The sequence below is a fragment of the Mesoplodon mirus genome (genome assembly GCF_964341445.2).
Source record: "Mesoplodon mirus genome assembly, chromosome: 4".
Classification (NCBI taxonomy): domain Eukaryota; kingdom Metazoa; phylum Chordata; class Mammalia; order Artiodactyla; family Ziphiidae; genus Mesoplodon; species Mesoplodon mirus.
Window position 1 is genome coordinate 138,922,370 of NC_138979.1, and position 19,374 is coordinate 138,941,743.

Here is a 19,374-nt window from a genome sequence, read left to right on the forward strand (position 1 = left end):
GTGCCATTCTGTCATGAATTTAACTTGTGTACATATAGCACAAAACATTTTCCCCGTGCTTTTTTTTTTCTTTTTTTTTGCTGTACGCGGGCCTCTCACTGCTGCGGCCTCTCCCGTTGCGGAGCACAGGCTCCGCGGCCATGGCTCGCGGGCCCAGCCGCTCCGCGGCACGTGGGATCCTCCGGGATCGGGGCACGAACCCGCGTCCCCTGCATCGGCAGGCGGACTCCCAACCACTGCGCCACCAGGGAAGCCCCCCCGTGCTTTTTTAACTAGAAAAAAATCTTTTTCAACCAAGACTATGGAATTGATATCAACCAAGTACCATGTATCAACCAACAAAAGGGGAAGGGTTTTTTTTCTGTTTTTTAAAAAATATTTATTTATTTATTTGGCTGTGCCGGGTCTTAGCTGCGGCATGTAGGATCTAGTTCCCTGACCAGGGATCGAACCCGGGCCCCCTGCATTGGGAGCATGAAGTCTTTCATCGCTGGACCACCAGGGAAGTCCCAAGGGCAAGTTTAAAGATAAATCAAGCAGTGTTTTTCAGCTCTTTCTGCAAACCCTTCCCTTTGGAAGATGCCTAAATTGACTTGCTAAGAAAAAGGTTGCTGGTATGGACACACTGGCTTCTTCCTCTGCACTTTATGGCATCAAGACAAACCGAAAACTTTTTATTCCTTTTCATCATCAGCCTTAGCACTACTGACATTTTGGGGCAGGTAATTCCTTGCTGTGGGAGACTGTCCTATGCACTGTAGGATGGTTAGCAGCATCTCTGATGTCACCTGTTAGATTCCAGTAGCACAGCCTGCCTCCCCATACACTGGGTGTGAAAACCCAAAATGTCCCCAGACATTGCTAAATGTCTTGGGGTGGGGGAGCAATTTCTACCTCCCCACAACCACTGCTTTAAGGAGACTGATTGTTTCTTACACTTCTTAACCCTTCCCATAGTTCATATGTTTTCAATTTCCCTCTACTTCACTTGGCTTTCAATTATTTATTGTCATTATGATTTTACGGCCATCTTTCAACTTTTTACCTGAAGTTCTTTTACATTTAGCTTTAGGAATAGTATGACAAAATAGACTTTAAGGATTGAATCTTATCTTCGACTGGCAACAAATCCAGCACAATTTACAAATCTAAACAAGTCAGAAGGATGAAGGAAAGTGTAAAGAACCTGGGCATTGGTTAACAAAGGCCTTTTTTCCTTTGCTCACTACCCCATCCCCAGACCCTCACAAAGCCTGGTATCATCTTGGGTGTCTACAGACTGGTATGTGACTACTGCTGATGCTATTCGTGTTTCTTTTCAGTGCAACAGATAATACAAATAAAAATGTTTTGTGAACAAGAAATTATTATGTCATACAGAGCAGCACAGGCTTTCTAGGTCCAAGCTGTGTGGAAGCAACAATGGGCTGACACCATCTTAACTCTTGTGATCCAAGAGTCCAGGTACCTTGAACAACTGCCCACCAAAAGCAAAAGGGCTCACTGTTCTTCCATCTCACTACTTATATCAATGCTTCAAAAAATATGCAATAAAAATGTGCCAGGGGCTTCCCTGGTGGCACAGTGGTTGAGAGTCCGCCTGCCGATGCAGGGGACACCGGTTCGTGCCCCGGTCCGGGAAGATCCCACATGCCGCAGAGTAGCTGGGCCCGTGAGCCATGGCCGCTGAGCCTGTGCGTCCGGAGCCTGTGCTCCACAACGGGAGAGGCCCCAGCAGTGAGAGGCCTGCGTACCGCAAAAAAAAAAAAATGTGCCAAATGATGTCCTCATCATACTATTTTACTCCCAACTCGGCTCCTTTTCTTCTGATCCCTAGCTTGGCAAAATCACAAAGCATACATTTCCCATGCTATGGATTTGGAATCCACCATTATCATCTGAAAGGTTGAACAAGAGACAAAAAATGATAAAGGAGAAAAGTATGCCCAAGTTAATTAGGATGAATTTAGTAATAACAGCTCTGGAATACTTATATACCACAGAAAAGCCTTTTAACTTCTGGAATGTTTATATGGACAGACAGCTTCTGCTATGGCAGAACAGATAAACTTTGCATAGCAGCATCTGACTTGAAAAGGTTCTTATAAAGCACCTATCGGGTACCAGTACTGTATTAGGCACTGTAAGAGATACAAATTCCCTGAGAGTCTTATAATCCTATTAGGAAATCAAGACTTACAGGTGTCAATTAGGAATCAGTATGAACATAACACACTCAGTAGTACACACTCAGCATTCAGAGAGGGACAACTTTATGCTCATAGGCTGAATAGGTATAAGAATTTTATAATCTAAGGATATCATAATATTAAAGTAATCCTTTGGTGAAGCAAATAAATAAAATGGAAAAACTAAATTCTCCTAGTATAAATCAGGATTGCTCAAACTGAGGGATTCATGTGCTCATTGAAAAATTCAGAATAAAGAATAACATTGGATAACGTTCAGAATATATTAAGGTGAACCCTCTTTAATACTTAAAATTAGGTCTTTGTTTGAAACTTCGAAATGTGCTTCTTAAAGCCAAATTCATAGGTAAGACTGCATCCCTGATAATGTTCTAGAATCTACTCTTCTGCCCAAGATAGATGCCTCAAACTCACTATGAGAAAAAGGGATGATGAGGGACTAGCTTCACCTGTGTCTCACAAATCTGGGTGAATAGTTATTAAAGTTATGAGTAAGAAAGTCACCATCTTTTTAGACAAATTTATATTATTTAACACCTGGCCGGGAGAAGGCAGAGCAACAAATTTTTTTTTTTTTTTTTTTTTTGCTGTACGCGGACCTCTCACTGTTGTGGCCTCTCCCATTGCGGAGCACAGGCTCTGGATGCGCAGGCTCAGCGGCCATGGCTCATGGGCCCAGCCGCTCCGCCGCATGTGGGATCTTCCCAGACCGGGGCATGAACCCGTGTCCCCTGCATCGGCAGGTGGACTCTCAACCACTGCGCCATCAGGGAAGCCCAAATTTCTTAAACTGAAGTGGTTATGGTTCATTTATAGTAACAGAATGTCAGTCTACAACATGTAAGTTACATAACTAGAAAAACATTTAGAGAATTAGCAATAGGAGCCCTTATAAATAGACTTGTACTGCAAGCCCTCAACTTTACTAAGTAATAAGCTAGTTAACAGGACTCAGTAAAAAGGACATTTGGTGGCTAGAAGAGTCAGACCATCAGGTGCATAATATTCTATGAGCCCCCCCCCATACCTCCTGTCCCCACCTAAGCAACACACGATCTTACTTGTTTCATTTTCTCCAGTTCATCTTTGAGAAGGAGGTTTTCCTGTTCCACAATATGAATTTGTAGTTTAACTTCAGAAAGTTCTGCCTCCAGAGAAGACACTAAAGTGGAAGACTAAGAAAAAATTTAAAAAGTCATATAATACACATATTCATTTAGCCTGGGGAAACTTAGTAAGTTCACAAAAGGCAAACACAAGTACAAATTCAATGACACACTGTTTAATATCATTTGTCCTTATACTGAATGGAACTAACCCAAACTATCTTTTAATAGACTTTCCACTAAAATGGCACGAACATGATTTCTAAGTTCGTTTTTGAAGATTTCTTCACTGTAAAGTCACTATCTTTCTCTGGAGGTAGATGCTTTGAGACCATGCAAATAGTGTTTTTCCTTAAGCTTTTGCTTATTGATTTTAGTGTCTATCAATGGATTTTATCTACAACAATTACTACTCTGGTGTTTGCCTAATGAAGACTTTCTATTTCCTTCTTTCTTCCTACATTTATTAATTGGAATTCTCTTGTAAGGAAGAGCTGTTATCTCCCCCCGTTATTTATGTATTCAATTTTTTTGATAACAGTATGGACCTATAGATATTTTATTTTGCATTTTATAATTATACTTATTTTATGCTATGCTTTATTTTGTTGATCAAATTATTCCAGCTTTGGCCATTAGGAGCTTCTTCAGGTTGTGCCCTGTCTTTTTGACATGCCCCATCTTTGGGGGGGCACCTTTTTCTTTCTGATACCATGAGATGTTCCAGGCTCATCTTGAATTGACCCTGCCCCAGCCTTGGGAGCAATCATTTTTCCAAGTAGCCTGGGCTCCTCTTACACGAGAATAGTGTTTAGAAACCAAGATCTGGGTACTCGATCCATATACACACATCTACATCTCTGTATCTATCTATCTGTCTATATATTAAGAAATACGAGTTTATACTAATACCTCAAATTCCAATCCAATATCAGAGGGTTCATTTTAGCCTTCTCAGTTTCCCCACTTGCAACTTCCTTTTCCAAAAATGAGAAACGCAGTTCTTATTATCTACAATACGTTTACTTATTTGTTCAATTCTAGTATACACAGAGTAGTTCCAGAATTACTAACATACACCCCCATGAGAAACACATTTACTGACTAGATTATTATTGCCTTTATGTACACTTCTTTTTGTCTTAACCCTACTGTATACAGTCAAGATACTAATTTCTAAATTACTTGTTTTCTTCCACATTGTAGCTATGTTATCCATTTACAATACAGTTAGGTTCATTTGTTAGCATTTGTGTTCCATTTTAGTACCCCCCATCTTTGTTTTTTGGATTGGTTTTAATTGTGTGTTTATTTGAGGGGGTATGCGAAGAGTATGTAAAACATTACTGTGGTTCTAAGCATCAGAGCTATGTGAAAATGTTCTCAGAAGTGTCACTCCCTTCCTCATTCCTTCTATCACATTCCCATTCCTCTCTTCCATCCCTTTCCCACTCACCCTCTATAGGTAACCATCTCTTTAGTTATCTGGTTTATCATTCCCATATTTCCTTTACATAAATTTCTGTATTTCTTTTACACAAATACATGTGTATTGTCTAATATCCCCTTCTTTCTTACACGGACGGAGACATACTATCTTAGATACTCTATTGAGCTCTTCTTTTTTCATCTAACAGTATGTCCTGGAAATCATTTCACACCAAGAGATCTTTCTCATTTGTCCTTTCTTTCTCTTTTTCTTTTTTTATAGCTGTATAATACTACTCCATGTGTGGCTATACCCATCACATTTATCCAACAACTCTCCGATGTATGGGCATCTAGGTTGTTTCCAGTATTTTGCAGTTACAAACAATGCTGCAATGAATAACCAACGCTTTACGGTGAATTTTCATATTTTTAGAGGAATATCTTTAGGGTAAATTCCTAGAAGTCAGATTGCTAGGACAAAAGGTAAGTACATATGTAATTTTGTTAGATTTGCCAAATTTCCTTGCAGAAATACAATATCAGTTTATATTCCACCAGCAATGTATGAAAGTGCCTGTTTTCCCAAACCCTTGCCAACAGAATATGTTGTTATATTTTTAAATTGTTGCCAATCACATAGGTGAGAAATGAGATATCAGTGTTATTTGCATTTCTGAGTAATTTTGAACATTTTTTCAAGGTTTGAGGGCCATTTTTATCTTTTTTTTGTGTGTGAATTTTTGTTCATGTATTTTTTCCCATTTGGCTATCAGATTTTGCTCCTAAGCCCTTTGACTTTTAAGAGCTCTTTACAGAGTAGGGATATTAGCTCCACTCTTGATGGTATAAGATGCAAATATTTTCTCCCAGTTTGTGAGTTGTCTTTTGACTTTGTTTATGGTATTTTCTTGGTCATGCAAAAATTAAAAAAAATTAATCAGGTCATTTTTTGCCTCTAGTTTATGAGTCATAGTTACATAGCCTTTCTCTACACCAAGCCTAAAGATGAATTTGCCCAATTTCTACTAGTACTTGTATGTTTTACCTTTTATATTTAGACTCCTAATCCAATTGGAATTTACCCTTATGTATGGTGTAAGATATAGATCTAATTTTATTTTCAGTTGTCTATCCAGTGATCTAGGCACCACTTATTAAAAAGTCCATCTTTACCCCAGTGATTTGAGAAGCTACCTTTGTTATATACTAAGTTTCCATATGTATTTGGGTCTAATTCTAGACTTTCTCTTCCACTTATCTGTCTATTCATGTGCGAACACCACACTGTTTTAATAATTAGGACTTTATGTATAAGAAATTAAATACAAGCATTTCTTTTATTTACTGGGATTTCCTCCAGAAAGGCTGTAGAGTGGCTATAGACCATACCTGCACTTTACAGTGTTCCAGTTCTTCTTTTAGATTAGACTTCTCTTGTTCCCATTCCTCACATGTACCGTGTCCTGGCTCTTTATCCTTCTGACTTAGTATTTCTGCTAGACGTTGATTAACTTCTTGTAGTTCTTTCTGATTTTGAGAATTCTTTTGGCTAAGCTCCATATTTTCCAAATCCAACTGTTGGTTTTTGGTTTTTAATTCTGAAATCTAATTAAAATTGAAATAAGTCTTAAAAACTAGTTATCCTACTTCTGCTAAAAATATATTTAGAGACTAATTGTTTTACCTTCTCTATGTAAAGTTACACACACACACACATTTAATAGCAGAAAAAATACATACTCATTATTACAAAGTCAGTCAGTTCAGAAGTGTATGAAGAAGTGACAGACACTCTGTCCAATCCCACTCCACAGGGGTAGCCACTGTTCACAGCTGGGTATGTATCCCTACAGATTATTTTCTATGCATATACAGACCTATATACGTGTAGTTTTTTCCTTCTTTAGAACAAAAATTTGCATTATTTCAGATGTTCGGATAGTCTGCTTTTTCCACTTATAATATCTTACAGACTCTTATTCTTTCCAAATCGGTGCATTCAGAAACCACCACATGCTATATTTTTAGTGGCTATAGGGCAGTGGTCGCCAACCTTTTTGGCACCAGGGACCAGTTTCATGGAAGACAATTTTTCCACGGACCTGGGCTGGGGGGGGGGGTCGGGGGAGGGGGATGGTTCAGGCGGTAACGCGAGTGATGGGGGGGCGATGGGGGGCAGCAGATGAAGCTTCACTCTCAACCGCCGCTCACCTCCTGCTGTGCGCCCGGTTCCCAACAGGCTGCGGACCAGTAGTGGTCTACGGCCCGGGGGTTGGGGACCCCTGCTATGGGGTATTCCATGTATCAAGACATTCCATACTGTATTTATCCATTCCCACACTGATAGACATATAGGTTTATCATTTTTCTTTTAATTATGAAGAAACAAAACAATCTTTTGGAAAATTCATTTACACATGGTAGCATTTTGTATTTAGGATCTTATTTTTGGAAGTAGGGCTGCTGGGTTAGAAGGTGTGCATATACATTACTGTTTTGATCGATATCCCCACAATGTCTTCCTCATAGACTACCAACTTATAGTCCTATAATGTATGAGTATATTTGTTTCCTCATTCCCTTTTTTTTTTTTTTTTTTTTTTTTTGCTGTACGCGGGCCTCTCACTGTTGTGGCCTCTCCCGTTGTGGAGCACAGGCTCCGGACGCACATGCTCAGCGGCCATGGCTCACGGGCCCAGCCGCTCCGCGGCATATGGGATCCTCCCAGACCGGGGCACGAACCCGTATCCCCTGCATCGGCAGGCGGACTCCCAACCACTGCGCCACCAGGGAGGCCCTCCTCATTCCCTTTTTAATACTAGACAAGATCAATCTTTAATTTTTGCTAATCTGACAGGTGAAAAAAAGAGACTCATTTAATTTGCCCTTCCCTAATTACTAATGAGGCTAACCATCTTTTTATATGTTCACTTCTTTTTTTCTGACTTGACCAATCATATAAATTATTCACTTTTCTACTCCATTTTGCAATTTGTTTGTAACAGTACAGAATATATTTTGGACGTTAACACCTTGTCTATTTCAAGTGCTGAAAATAGTCTTTTCCCAGGATGTCCTTGTCTTTTGACTGTTTCAGATAGATTCTCAAATGGCTTTTCCCCACACAATTGCATATTGTTGAGATTATACAAATTGGGCATTGAACGGCACAAGCTATCTAAATAAATCATAATTCTGTGAAAATATACATGGATTAACTAGTATTCTATATCTGTAAAATGCTGTTCTTAACTTTCTGCTTTTAATTGTGGTGAGGAAAGAGGAAGGAGCTAACATGAATCAAAACCACATGTGGGGACCTCCCTGGTGGTCCAGCGGATAAGACTGTGCCCTCCCAATGCAGGGGGCCCTGGTTCTATCCCTGGTCGGGGAACTAGATACTGCATGCATGCTGCAACTAAGGAGTCCGCATGCTGCAACGAAGATCCCATGTGCTGCAACTAAGACCTGGCGCAGCCAAAATAAATAAATATTTTTTAAAAAAGGGCTTCCCTGGTGGCGCAGTGGTTGAGAGTCCGCCTGCCGATGCAGGGGACATGGGTTCATGCCCTGGTCTGGGAGGATCCCACATGCCACGGAGCAGCTGGGCCCGTGAGCCATGGCCGCTGAGCCTGTGCGTCCGGAGCCTGTGCTCCGCAACAGGAGAGGCCACAACAGTGAGAGCCCCGCGTACCGCAAAAAAAAAAAAAAAAGCTATCTGCTACAAAGAGCACAGCTGAATCTAATTCAAAACAAAACAAAACCACAGGCAACACAGAGCTAGTATTTCACAGGTTCGGTTTTAGAGGTTATCACCTCCCCACTCCCACTGATTATAAAGCTAGTATTCAGCACCAGAGTCTAGAAATAATATATACATTATTATATTCACAAAAAATAGAAACCTAGTTTAGAATTAGCATGAGGTGAGTTGCCATTTTGAAACTCAGGATTTACAACCTTACCATTATTAGCTACATTTCCAGTAGCATGTGCTGTAAATTTCAAATTTTAAAAAAGAAAATTTTAGAATCAGGAAACATTGGGAAATATTCTCTCCTTACCTGTTTCTTTAAATTTTCAACCATCTTCTGAACTGCAGCTTTTTCCTGTTTTACGGTTTCTATTTTTTGCCTAAAGGGACAATGAAAATATAACTTAAGAGTTAGGCTTTAACGGTTGAAGTAAAATAGTTTTAGTCCTCACAAAAATGCCTTAAGAACATTTAAATATATGTCTTACCACATTTCTTCCTGAGATCCATTTAATTTCCCTAATTTCAGGTTAGAAATGCTGTCTTCTTCATTTAAAGTAGTAATTTCATTTCTCAAAATAGAATTTTCCTCTTGAAGCTTCTCAGATTCATATCTGAAGTACAGAGATTTTTAAAAAATAGTTATAACAAGGCAGTCATCTGGCATCTTTGGAAAATACTTTATAGTAACTTCCAATTAAACACGTATTCCATGCCAGTTAAAAAGAAAAGCCTAAATTAGTAGTCTCTTGGTGCTTGGAAATCAAGCTATGACATATTGACTCATTTCTTTTGGGAAGTAAGAATTTCACTAAAAGACATTAGGGAAGTGTGACTGAAACACTTGAGCATGGAGACAGAAAGGAGACTCAATGCCCATCCTGGTTGCTGACTTTCTCAGTGGCAAGCATATGCTTTGAGCAAATTATTTATTTCAGTCTGAAGTCCTGCCTGCTCCTAAAGACAAAAGCCATATTACTAAGCTGTATGAGCTTCAGTTTTAAACCCCAGGGTACCTAGAGAAAGAAAATTCACTACATAAATGAAAGGGCCATGTCAAAATATGTACACTAATGTTTACTTTGTGATTTCTTTCATCTCATTATGATTTTTAGAACTAAATATGGTCTGAAGTAAAATGAGGAAAAACTACGCCCAGAATTATTTTGTTTTTTCATATCATTAAGATATTTCAGACATGATGTAGTATTTTACAAGTTTTTTTTAACTAAATTTGTTAGAAGGCTATTGCAATCATATTTTATAAAGTTGAGTGAGCAGTGGTTCAAATTAGTATCATTTTTGTCTTTGTTCTTCAAGCACATTTATTAGAATCTGATAGCTCCTCAAAAAATTATATGTTCTAAGATAAATTTCCAATGTTTACAGAATATCAGCCTGCACTTCAAGTGATATAAGTGAAAAACTATAAGCCATGAGACACAACACTTTTTCTATATTAGTGTAAGAAGAGAGTTCTTATCTACCAAGTGAGTTAATGATACACGAAAGGCATTCATTCTCATATAACTTGTTTCATCAAAATGAGGAAAATAACCAACATTTAGCCAAAAAAAACCCCCACCAAAACTATCCATCCAAATGAAGTGCTACAAAAGAGTTAAAGACTTGACACACATGGATGATGCACATGGTTAAACAACTAACACTCTCCATCATGAACTTTCACACCCTAAATGAATGACATTTATTTCCTATAGAGGAAGCAGTGCCTCCTAGGCAGGGTTATTCTACTTGTTAATACGACACAGAAGCAGAAGGAAGTCTAAAGTACTGCTCTCTTCTTGAAGACTAACAGGTTAGTTTCTCTAGGCACAGCAAGCAGCGAAGTTAGATTTGGTGAGGTGCTCTGTGGAATTCCGTGAAGTGTAGAAGGTACATACATTACCTCAGAAGCTCAACTTTTTGCTGCATCTCACTGCACGTGATTTGCAAGTCATGCATCATTGCCTTCAGCTCTTCCTCCTTTTCTCCTTGAGAAGGTACATCTTTTTGCTTAACTAAAGCAGTGACTCTTTCCCTCAACTTTCTAGTCAGCTCCTGCAGCTTCTTTTTCTCCCGTTCTAACTCTGTGATTGTGGCCTGGCGTTGAAAATGTTTGTCCTGAAGGCTGAGGAGAGCAGTGTTTTCCTCCAGTATTACTTGGTTCTGTACTCCAGGCTTTTCTTGATGTGTCTGGAGTGTTCCATGTAGCCAGGCAATTTCATGTGCTTTTACTTTTTCTAAGAGCTGTGTATTCTCCTGCTCTAGGTACTGGTTTTCTTGACAATGTTCTTCTATAATATGGTGTACATTCATAATCTTTGGTACACACTCTTCCAGTGTCTGATTTAGTTCAAGGACCTTTTCATCAGGTCCGACTTCCAGGTTATCTAAATGGGCTTCCCATAAGGAGAAGCAGTCATACTGCAGCACTGCTCTTTCTTGCAGCTTCTCGATCTTGCCTTGAAGTCGCAAAACCAGAACATGCAGTTCCTCATTTTCTCTTTTGACCTCATCATAACTCTTTTCCAGGCTAAGGAATGTTTCAGTCACTTCTTCAACTTTCTTTAGCTCATCCTGTAATTGGAACATTTCTGAAGTGAGTTCTTTGTTATTTTCTAGTGCTTCATCGTACCGCGTCTCCATCACTCTCAGCTCTTCATGAAGACACTCATTTTCTCTACTAGCATCTTCATATAACAATTTATACTTGGTGGAAGCCTCAGGGATTCTTTCAAGCATCTTTAATTTCTTTTTTAGCACAGAAACATCAAAAAGTAAGTCCTGTTTCTTTTCAGAAGCTCGATCACAGTCTGCACGTAAGATCATTAGTTGTTCCTGAAGCTGGCCAATCTGATTCTTTAGGTCCCAGGTTTCAGTCCTGGTCTCCTCACTATTTTCAAGCTCAGAAAAACTCTCTATTGATGCTTCAGACTCCTCTATTCTGACCTCCTGTCTCTGACCAGAGCTCGTCCCCGTACTTTCCAGATCCCGGACCTCATCGCCTTGCAGGTCACTTAGGACGTGCTGCATGGTTCCACCTTCTACTTGTTTCATTCGGTTTGGCAGTAAAAATGGCTCTGTTTGTTCCACGGAATTTCCAAAAAACCCAGTAGTTGGCTCATCTAAACAAGAAGACATTACTGACTCTGGCTCTAATTTTTGCAGCCTCTGTTGCAACCTAGAAATTTCAGTTGCCATCTTCACATTTTCCTTCACTGCTCGTTCATGAGCTCTTTGCAGGCTTAAGAGGACATCTCCGTTCTCTTCCAACAGCTGCTCTCCTTGCTGGAGCAGGGACATGGCTCCACTTCCTTCCACCTCCTCCCTTCCCATTGCCTGGCAGCCATTCTGAAGCCTGGAGGGAGGAGATCCCACCTGCTCCATTTCCTTAATTTTATTCTGAAGCCTGGAGATTTCTGTGCTCATCTCAGCCCTCTCTTGATCTGCTTTCTCACAGGTCGCTTTGTAGACACTCTCCATGGCCAGAAGCTTGGACATCATTTCCTGCCTCTCCTGGTCACGTTCCCTTTCTAGCCTTTCAAGCCTCTGGCTGGCCAGCTGCTCCGAGGCGCCTGCCTGGCACAGGACCTGCTCACGGTCCTTCAGTTCTCTTTCATGACTGCTCTTCAGCTCAAGTATCTGGCTGGACAGCAGACTTTGCTGACTTTCCGATACAGTTCTTAGATCTTCCAGGTCTTTGAGTAGCTGCTCTCTCTCAACAACCATGCTATTCAAATGTTCTTTGTATGTTTTCTCCAGCATCTCTTTCTCCTGGGTCAGGACCAGAGAAGTCGCTTTCTCTCTCTGGAGAGTCTCTTTAAGCTGCTCCTGGGCTTCTGCACACTCCTGGGTGAGCTCGTCCTTCTCAAACTCCCACTGGGATCTCTCCTCGCGCTGTTGTTCCAGGACCTCCTTCAGCTCTCGGCGGTAGTGCCCCTCCAGACTTCGCAGAGCATTTTCACATCTCTCAGCGACTTTCTGACAGTCAGCCTGAAACTGGGCTTCTATCTGAGAGGTTCTTCTATTACACTCAGTTTCCATTTTTTCCCTAAATGTGGTCAACATACAGCATTACTGAAACTGCCATCAACTCCAGAAGCAAACAAAAAACATTTTCCCATGCATAGAAGAAGCAGCCAAGCAAACAATTTAAATATTTTCTAAAAATGGTCTTCACTTATTCCTATGTGATTCATTTATACTGAGAAGGGATCTCATTTCTGAGAGCCAATGCTGGCAGCCATAATTAATTTAAAAGACTTACTTACCTCTCTCTGCATTTAGAAGGAAAATTTAGAAACCAAATTCTTTGGTATACTCCCAGATGTATTTGTTTATGGATTTTTAGCCAAAACCTTAGGCTGATATTTCACATTAAATGTTCAAATGCATATTAGCCTAAACCCAAATTTGGGAAATACATAAAATTCTTCCATTTTAATTAAGTAGACATTGGTGGATAATAGTCATATAAACCACACATATTAACAAATTCATTATGTTTTGCTTTTTATTTAATAAAGTAGCACCGGGTTAGAGTATGAAGCACCAAAGCCCTGAAAAGTACCTGAGATTTCACGTGAGGAAAGTAAGCACGAAATGGTGTTTCATAACTCTGGAAGGAAATGTAACTTTGCCCAGAATCTAGCTTATAAATGGCCTTCCTCAGAAAACAGCAAGACTGAACTAGGAAGAAATCACATTTGTGATAATCTTATCCTCATCTGGAACCTTAAAAAGTACACTCCTGATACAAAAAATACTTTCCTCTTTCTAAAAAAAAGTTTCAGTACCTCAAGGTAGGCTTATATCTAAACAACGGCAAAACAAGTTGAAAAACTAAAAAAGAATCTAGTCCGTCAGTGGGCTATTATGTCTTCTGATTTTTCAAAGTCTCCTTAACTGACTGGGATTTCTGGTGCCCCTGAGGAATGGTGCCCCAGTTTCCTCCATTTCCCCCATTTTCTTACCTTCCCTCATGTAGTTCCCTTTGGTGTTTTTCCAAGAGCTCTTTTTGCAATTCCTCTTTCTCAAGAGTATGCTTCTCCACCAGGCTTTTCAGCTGCTCCTGGTGAACTTGTTCTAGTTCCTGAGTCAAGCTTCTCACCTTCTCTTCTGTCCAGGCACCATTTTGAATGAGTTTTTCCCTCTCTCCATTAAAGCTTTCCTCTGCCTGCTCCAGCCTAGCCCTTAGCTCCATCTCATGCTCCAGCCTCAGCTCCTCCTGCAGGTGAGCCTTTTCCTCATCCCACTTCATTTCCAGTTGTTTTTTCTCCTCCTCATGTCTGCAGATAGCCGTGTGTTGTACCTCCTTGAGTACCACTGTCTGGCCCTGAAGTTCTGCAATTTCATTTTTAAGGTCACTTATTTGTTCTTCCAAGATGTGCACTTCATTCTCATACTTTTGCTTCATGTTCTCCTGCTCCTTTTTACAGGCAACCTTGGTTTCATCTAGCTGCTTTTCATAATGATGCACCTAAAGCCAGAAAGTAAAACCACCACAATGTTATTCAACTCAAGGCCATGGAAAGGTGATGGGGCAGTAATTACTTTTCTCCTACAAGACATTCCTCAGTTTTCCCATTTTTTGTTTTAAAGTAACAATTCAAAAACACATTAAATAAGATATCTTTAAGTCAGGCATGGTTTGATTACCTTTTCAACTTGGTTGAATTTTATTAGTTTCTGAACAACTCTATTAAAACTGACTAGACCTTCACAGAGATACCATCTGTCTCCACGGGCATCCTTTCCAACTGCAAACTTAGGGCCTTAACATAGTTAATTAAATTTAAGTATTTGTTTAACACCTGTCAGGTACCCTGCAGGCCTCATGGGAACACAAAGTTGGGTAAGACATAGCCCCTGTCATTAAGGAAAAACCACTCTAGACATGCTCATGACAACTACAAAAAAGTATACTATAAGTCAGAATAAAACATATAAAAGGTATAGGGAAAATAGTTACAATGTAACCTGGGATTCAAAGGAGGGAAAAATCACATTTGGTTGGGAGACTTCAGCAATGTAAGAGGTAGCATTTGATATAAACTCTGAAGGTTAAGTAGACTTTCAAGAGGTAGAAAGAAATAATAACACAGCACGTAATAGCATGAGCAAAAGAGGACAGTTTGATGAAGAGCAGCAAACTACCTAGTTTGGCTGGAGGATAAGGTAACTCAAAGGAATGGTAAAAGAGAAGACTGGAAATATAACCTAGAGCAACACGGTAAAGGGTTTTGAAGGCCAAGATTCAGAATTTGTACCTAATTTAGGAAGTAATGCTATATCGAAGGGCTTTTTAGTTTTATTAAGATGTTTTTCAATGAGTTGGAAATAATGTAATTGTCTGCAAGTTCCATGCTTGCTAGGACTGAAGATACTACATTTTTAAGAATCTGTCTCCTATGAGGAAAAGGCCTCACCCTTGGCCTGTAAAACCATGCTGAGGTAGTGCGTTCCTGGTAGCCAACAGGACACAAGAGGAAATGTATAGAAAGTGCTGCTCTTTGAGAAAAAAGAATTGAGAATGTCCTACATGCAAAAGCTTGTCAGAGCTCAAAGAAATCAGAGAACAGGATTGATAAAAAGGTCTTACTTTATCTTCAAGCTCCAGTCTCAGGCAACACAAGTCCCTGTGATGTTGTTCTTTCAACTGTTCGATGACCAGCTCCGCCTCAATGCTCATATTCAATGGATTGCATTCTTCAGAACCAAGCCCTGAAAACACATCGGATCTGTTGACCCTGCAGCAGGTTCTTTCAATAACACAACTGGCATCTAAGGAAGGATATCCAGTTTAATTGAGGAATAATTTTTAGCTTAAATTACTACAGATGAGATCTACTAGGAAACAACAGAAGACAAGAGAAGTCCCTTGTTTTTAAGTATTAGGGAAAACAAGAAAAAATGAAGGTGAACAGAGTCTTTCATGTACAGGCAATGTACCAAACCTTAATAGAATCCAATAGCAGGTGGGAGTAGATGTGGAAATTGTTGCTTAAAGGTGACCTCCTCCTAATGAAAATCCTGCAGAGTGAGGTAGTTAGGTCAAACCAACCAGCCTTCTTTCCATCCAATGAATACTGAGTGACAAATTAGCAGAGGGGCCATGTGGCAGGAGAATGAATGGCCAGCATACTTGCTATGCTTTGAGGTGTTAACGTCACGGGTCAAGATATCCAACCCACCCCTCAACATTACAAAAGATTCAGTATTGTAATATTAATTTCCTGTAGTGCAGATAGCGCCTTACCTTAAATTATCAGCTAAAATTTTTTAAATAGGACATAGGTTAGGAGCCTGCATATAGGCAGATTCGATAGAAAATTCTCAACTCATTCATATGAGTTCACCTCTGCAACTGCCCATGATGATGACTGAGGACACTGAAATGTGAAGCATAAGCTGAGGGCTGAGCTAGTACAAGGACAAAATGATTACATCTAATACTACGTAGAAATCTCTTAAGGCAGGGGACTCAAAAAAGCTTTTCATGTGGAGATACACAGACAGATGCAAGAAAGAGCATACGTCTAGCATCTGGAATTGACAGTCTTGCTTTGGGCTTTCTCTTCATCTATCATGGCATATCCCCAACTGAGAAGTGATACCTGGGGTGTAAATCATCCCAAGATGACACAGCCTCATGTACCCATGAGGAGAACTCCCAGCCCTTGGTCATCTATGGAGAAGCCCAGAAAAGCTTCTGAGATACATCATATCAGTTGGGCTCCATTCTTATACCACAGTAAGGCTACAGAGTACAGACTTAGAATCAGAGGAAAGGTGTTCAAGCCTGTCCCCGTCCCCTCTCCAATCCCCTATTTACTCTAGAATAAATAGGTAAGGAGAAGAATAAACAACACTTGTAAGAACCTGTACTCCTGTTCCAAGGAGCAGTGGGGAAAACTATTTATGATGAAGAATTTATTATAAACCCTTTCTGAAACTGAAATTCAACACACTGGAGGAAAGGGGCAGGATGCCAGGAGGGAGGAAAAGAGCTGATAATGAATGTAGGGGGGTTCCCAAATGACTCTGCCTTCCAACCTTGCTACTCAAAATCCTCCTCAAAGGCACAGGCAACCAAGGTTTATTTATCTTATTTGTTGTTTCGCAGACATTTAGCACAGCCAGCATAAGGAAATCAAATTTTGTGGTTTCTGTCTGGCTCACTTTCCAAAACACTGTCATACCAGTTAGGTACTCTTTTAGAAAGGGAGGATTCAGCAATAACTCAGTGACTGAATTCTAACACTCCCAAGGCCTGGATTCCCAGACTTGTGGCCAGTTTTTTTTTTTTTTTTTAAACGAAGCAAATATCCTTGTGGTTTGATTTTTCCATTTCTTTGTTGATGCATATAAAAATCAGATGGAAATATTCTCATAAAGACTTCAAGGACAAATGAAAAAACAGACCACAAGTGAAACAGCTCAAGAAAATAGCACTGCCAAAGTCTTTTTTTTTGGCGGGGGGATGGGGCGGGATTGCCAACATTTTGCAATTCTACATTCAACCATGGTTTTAAAAACAAAAGTCAAAGGCAGAGACTCTGAAAAGATGGCGTCTGAATGGCTTACCCTGGTCAGGCTCGACGCAACCACTGTTAATATCATGTTCTTCTGACGGTGAGTTCTTCGAGGGAAGTCTTAACACTTTGCCTTGTGCACGATATTCTTCCAGCTCAGACTGGAGTTCATCTACTTGGTCTTGTAATAGCTGGAGTTTAAAAACCAATACAAGTCTTAGATGTGATGTCAAAAACACAAGTAACAAAAGAAAAAATAAATAAACTGTACATCATCAAAATTAAAAACTTTTGTGCTTCAAAGGATACCAACAAGAAAGTAAAAACACAACCCACAGAATGGGATAAAAGTTTTTGTAAATTATATATCTGATAAGGGACTTGATTGTAGAATATATAAAGAACTATTACAACTTAATAATAAAAAGACAAATAACACATTTAAATATTCAGCAAAGGATCCAAAGACACATTTCTCCAAAGAAGATAAGCAAACGAAAAGATACTAAATGTTATTAGCCATCAGGGAAATGCAAATCAAACTCACAATGAGATACCACTTAATACCCAATAGGATGGCTAAAATAAAAAAGACATACATATATCCCCATATCCCCTCCTTCTTGAGCCTCCCTCTAGGTCATCACAAAGCATCGAGCTGATCTCCCTGTGCTATGCAACAGCTTCCCACTAGCCATCATTTTACATTTGGTAGTGTATATATGTGCATGCCACTCTCTCACTTCGGCCCAGCTTCCCCTCCCCCACGTGTCCTCAAGTCCGTTTTCTACATCTGTTTCTTTTTTCCTGCCCTGCCACTAGGTTCATCAGTGCCATTTTTTTAGATTCCATGTATGTGTGTTAGCATACAATATTTGTTTTTCTCTGTCTGACTTACTTCACTCTGTATGACAGACTCTAGGTCCATCCACCTCACTACAAATAACTCAGTTTCGTTTCTTTTTACAGCTGAGTAATATTCCATTGTATATATGCGCCACATCTTCTTTATCCATTCATCTGTCAATGGACACTTAGGTTGCTTCCATGTCCTGGCTATTGTAAATACAGCTGCAATGAACACTGTGGTACATGACTCTTTTTTTTTTTTTTTTTTTTTTTTTTTGCTGTACGCGGGCCTCTCACTGCTGTGGCCTCTCCCGTTGCGGAGCACAGGCTCCGGACACACAGGCTCCGCGGCCATGGCTCGCGGGCCCAGCCGCTCCGCGGCATGTGGGATCTTCCGGGATCGGGGCACGAACCCGTGTCCCCTGCATCGGCAGGCGGACTCTCAACCACTGCGCCACCAGGGAAGCCCCATGACTCTTTTTGAATTATGGTTTTCTCAGGGTATACGCCCAGTAGTGGGATTGCATATGTATACATATAGCTGATTCACTTTGTTTGTGGTACAGTAGAAACTAACACAACACTGTAAAGCAATTATACTCCAATAAAGAGATTTTTTTTTAAAAAAGACATATAATAACAACTGTTGGCAAGGATGTGGAGAAATTGCAACTCTCACATTGGTGGGAATGTAAAATGGTGCAAACATCTTTGAAAAAATTTGGCACTTCCTCAAAAGGTTAAACATACAGTGATCATATGACCCATGAATTCCATTCCTAGGTACATACCCAAGAGAAATGAAAGCGTATGTCCACACAAAAACTTGCATACAGGACTTCTCTGGTGGCACAGTGGTTAAGAATTCACCTGCCAATGCAGGGGACACAGGTTTGACCCCTGGTCTGGGAAGATCCCACATGCCATGGAGCAACCAACCCCGTGCACAACTACTGAGCCTGTGCTCTAGAGCCCATGAGCCACAACTACTGAGCCCACATGCCACAACTACTGAAGCCCGTGCACCCTAGAGCCCTCACGCTGCAACTACTGAGCCCACGCACCGCAAATACTGAGCCCACGCACTGCAACTACTGAAGCCCGCATGCTCTAGGGCCCGTGTGCCGCAACTGCTGAGCCCGTGTGCTGCAGCCAGTGAAGCCCGTGTGCCTGGAGCCTGTGTTCCACAACAAAAGAAGCCACCGCAATGAGAAGCCCGCACACCGCAATGAAGAGTAGCCTCCACTCACCACAACTAGAGAAAGCCCGCGCAGCAACAAAGCAGCCAAAATAAATAAATAAATAAACCAGTGTGTACATGTCTATCCCAAACTCTCAGTCTATCCCTCCCTCCCACCCTCCCCTGCTGGTAACCATAAGTTTGTTCTCTAAGTCTGTGAGTCTGTTTCTGTTTAAAAAAAGCCAAAACCAAACCAAACTTGCACACAAGTGTTCACAGCAGCATTATTCACAATATTCAAGATAAC

General features: G+C 40.4%; 1 protein-coding gene across 14 annotated transcripts in view; it reads right to left on the bottom strand.

Annotated features, from left to right (window-relative positions):
- The window catches only part of NIN (ninein), a 108,213-nt gene that overhangs the window by 23,052 nt on the left and 65,787 nt on the right, over positions 1-19,374 (bottom strand). For 6 of the 14 annotated variants that reach the window (XR_014293747.1, XM_082617629.1, XM_082617630.1 and 3 more), the window contains 8 exons: positions 17,091-17,229; positions 15,106-15,287; positions 13,478-13,983; positions 10,411-12,555; positions 8,990-9,115; positions 8,812-8,881; positions 6,137-6,352; positions 3,272-3,385 (listed from right to left, as the gene is read on the bottom strand). Coding sequence is in view for 13 of the 14 variants with exons in the window: in XM_082617629.1 (XP_082473755.1) it covers positions 3,272-3,385; positions 6,137-6,352; positions 8,812-8,881; positions 8,990-9,115; positions 10,411-12,555; positions 13,478-13,983; positions 15,106-15,287; positions 17,091-17,229 (3,498 nt within the window). In the remaining variant the exon portion in view is untranslated. The remainder of the gene's footprint in view (positions 1-3,271; positions 3,386-6,136; positions 6,353-8,811; positions 8,882-8,989; positions 9,116-10,410; positions 12,556-13,477; positions 13,984-15,105; positions 15,288-17,090; positions 17,230-19,374) is intronic. The other 8 variants (XM_082617633.1, XM_082617632.1, XM_082617622.1 and 5 more) reach the window with 3 other exon arrangements.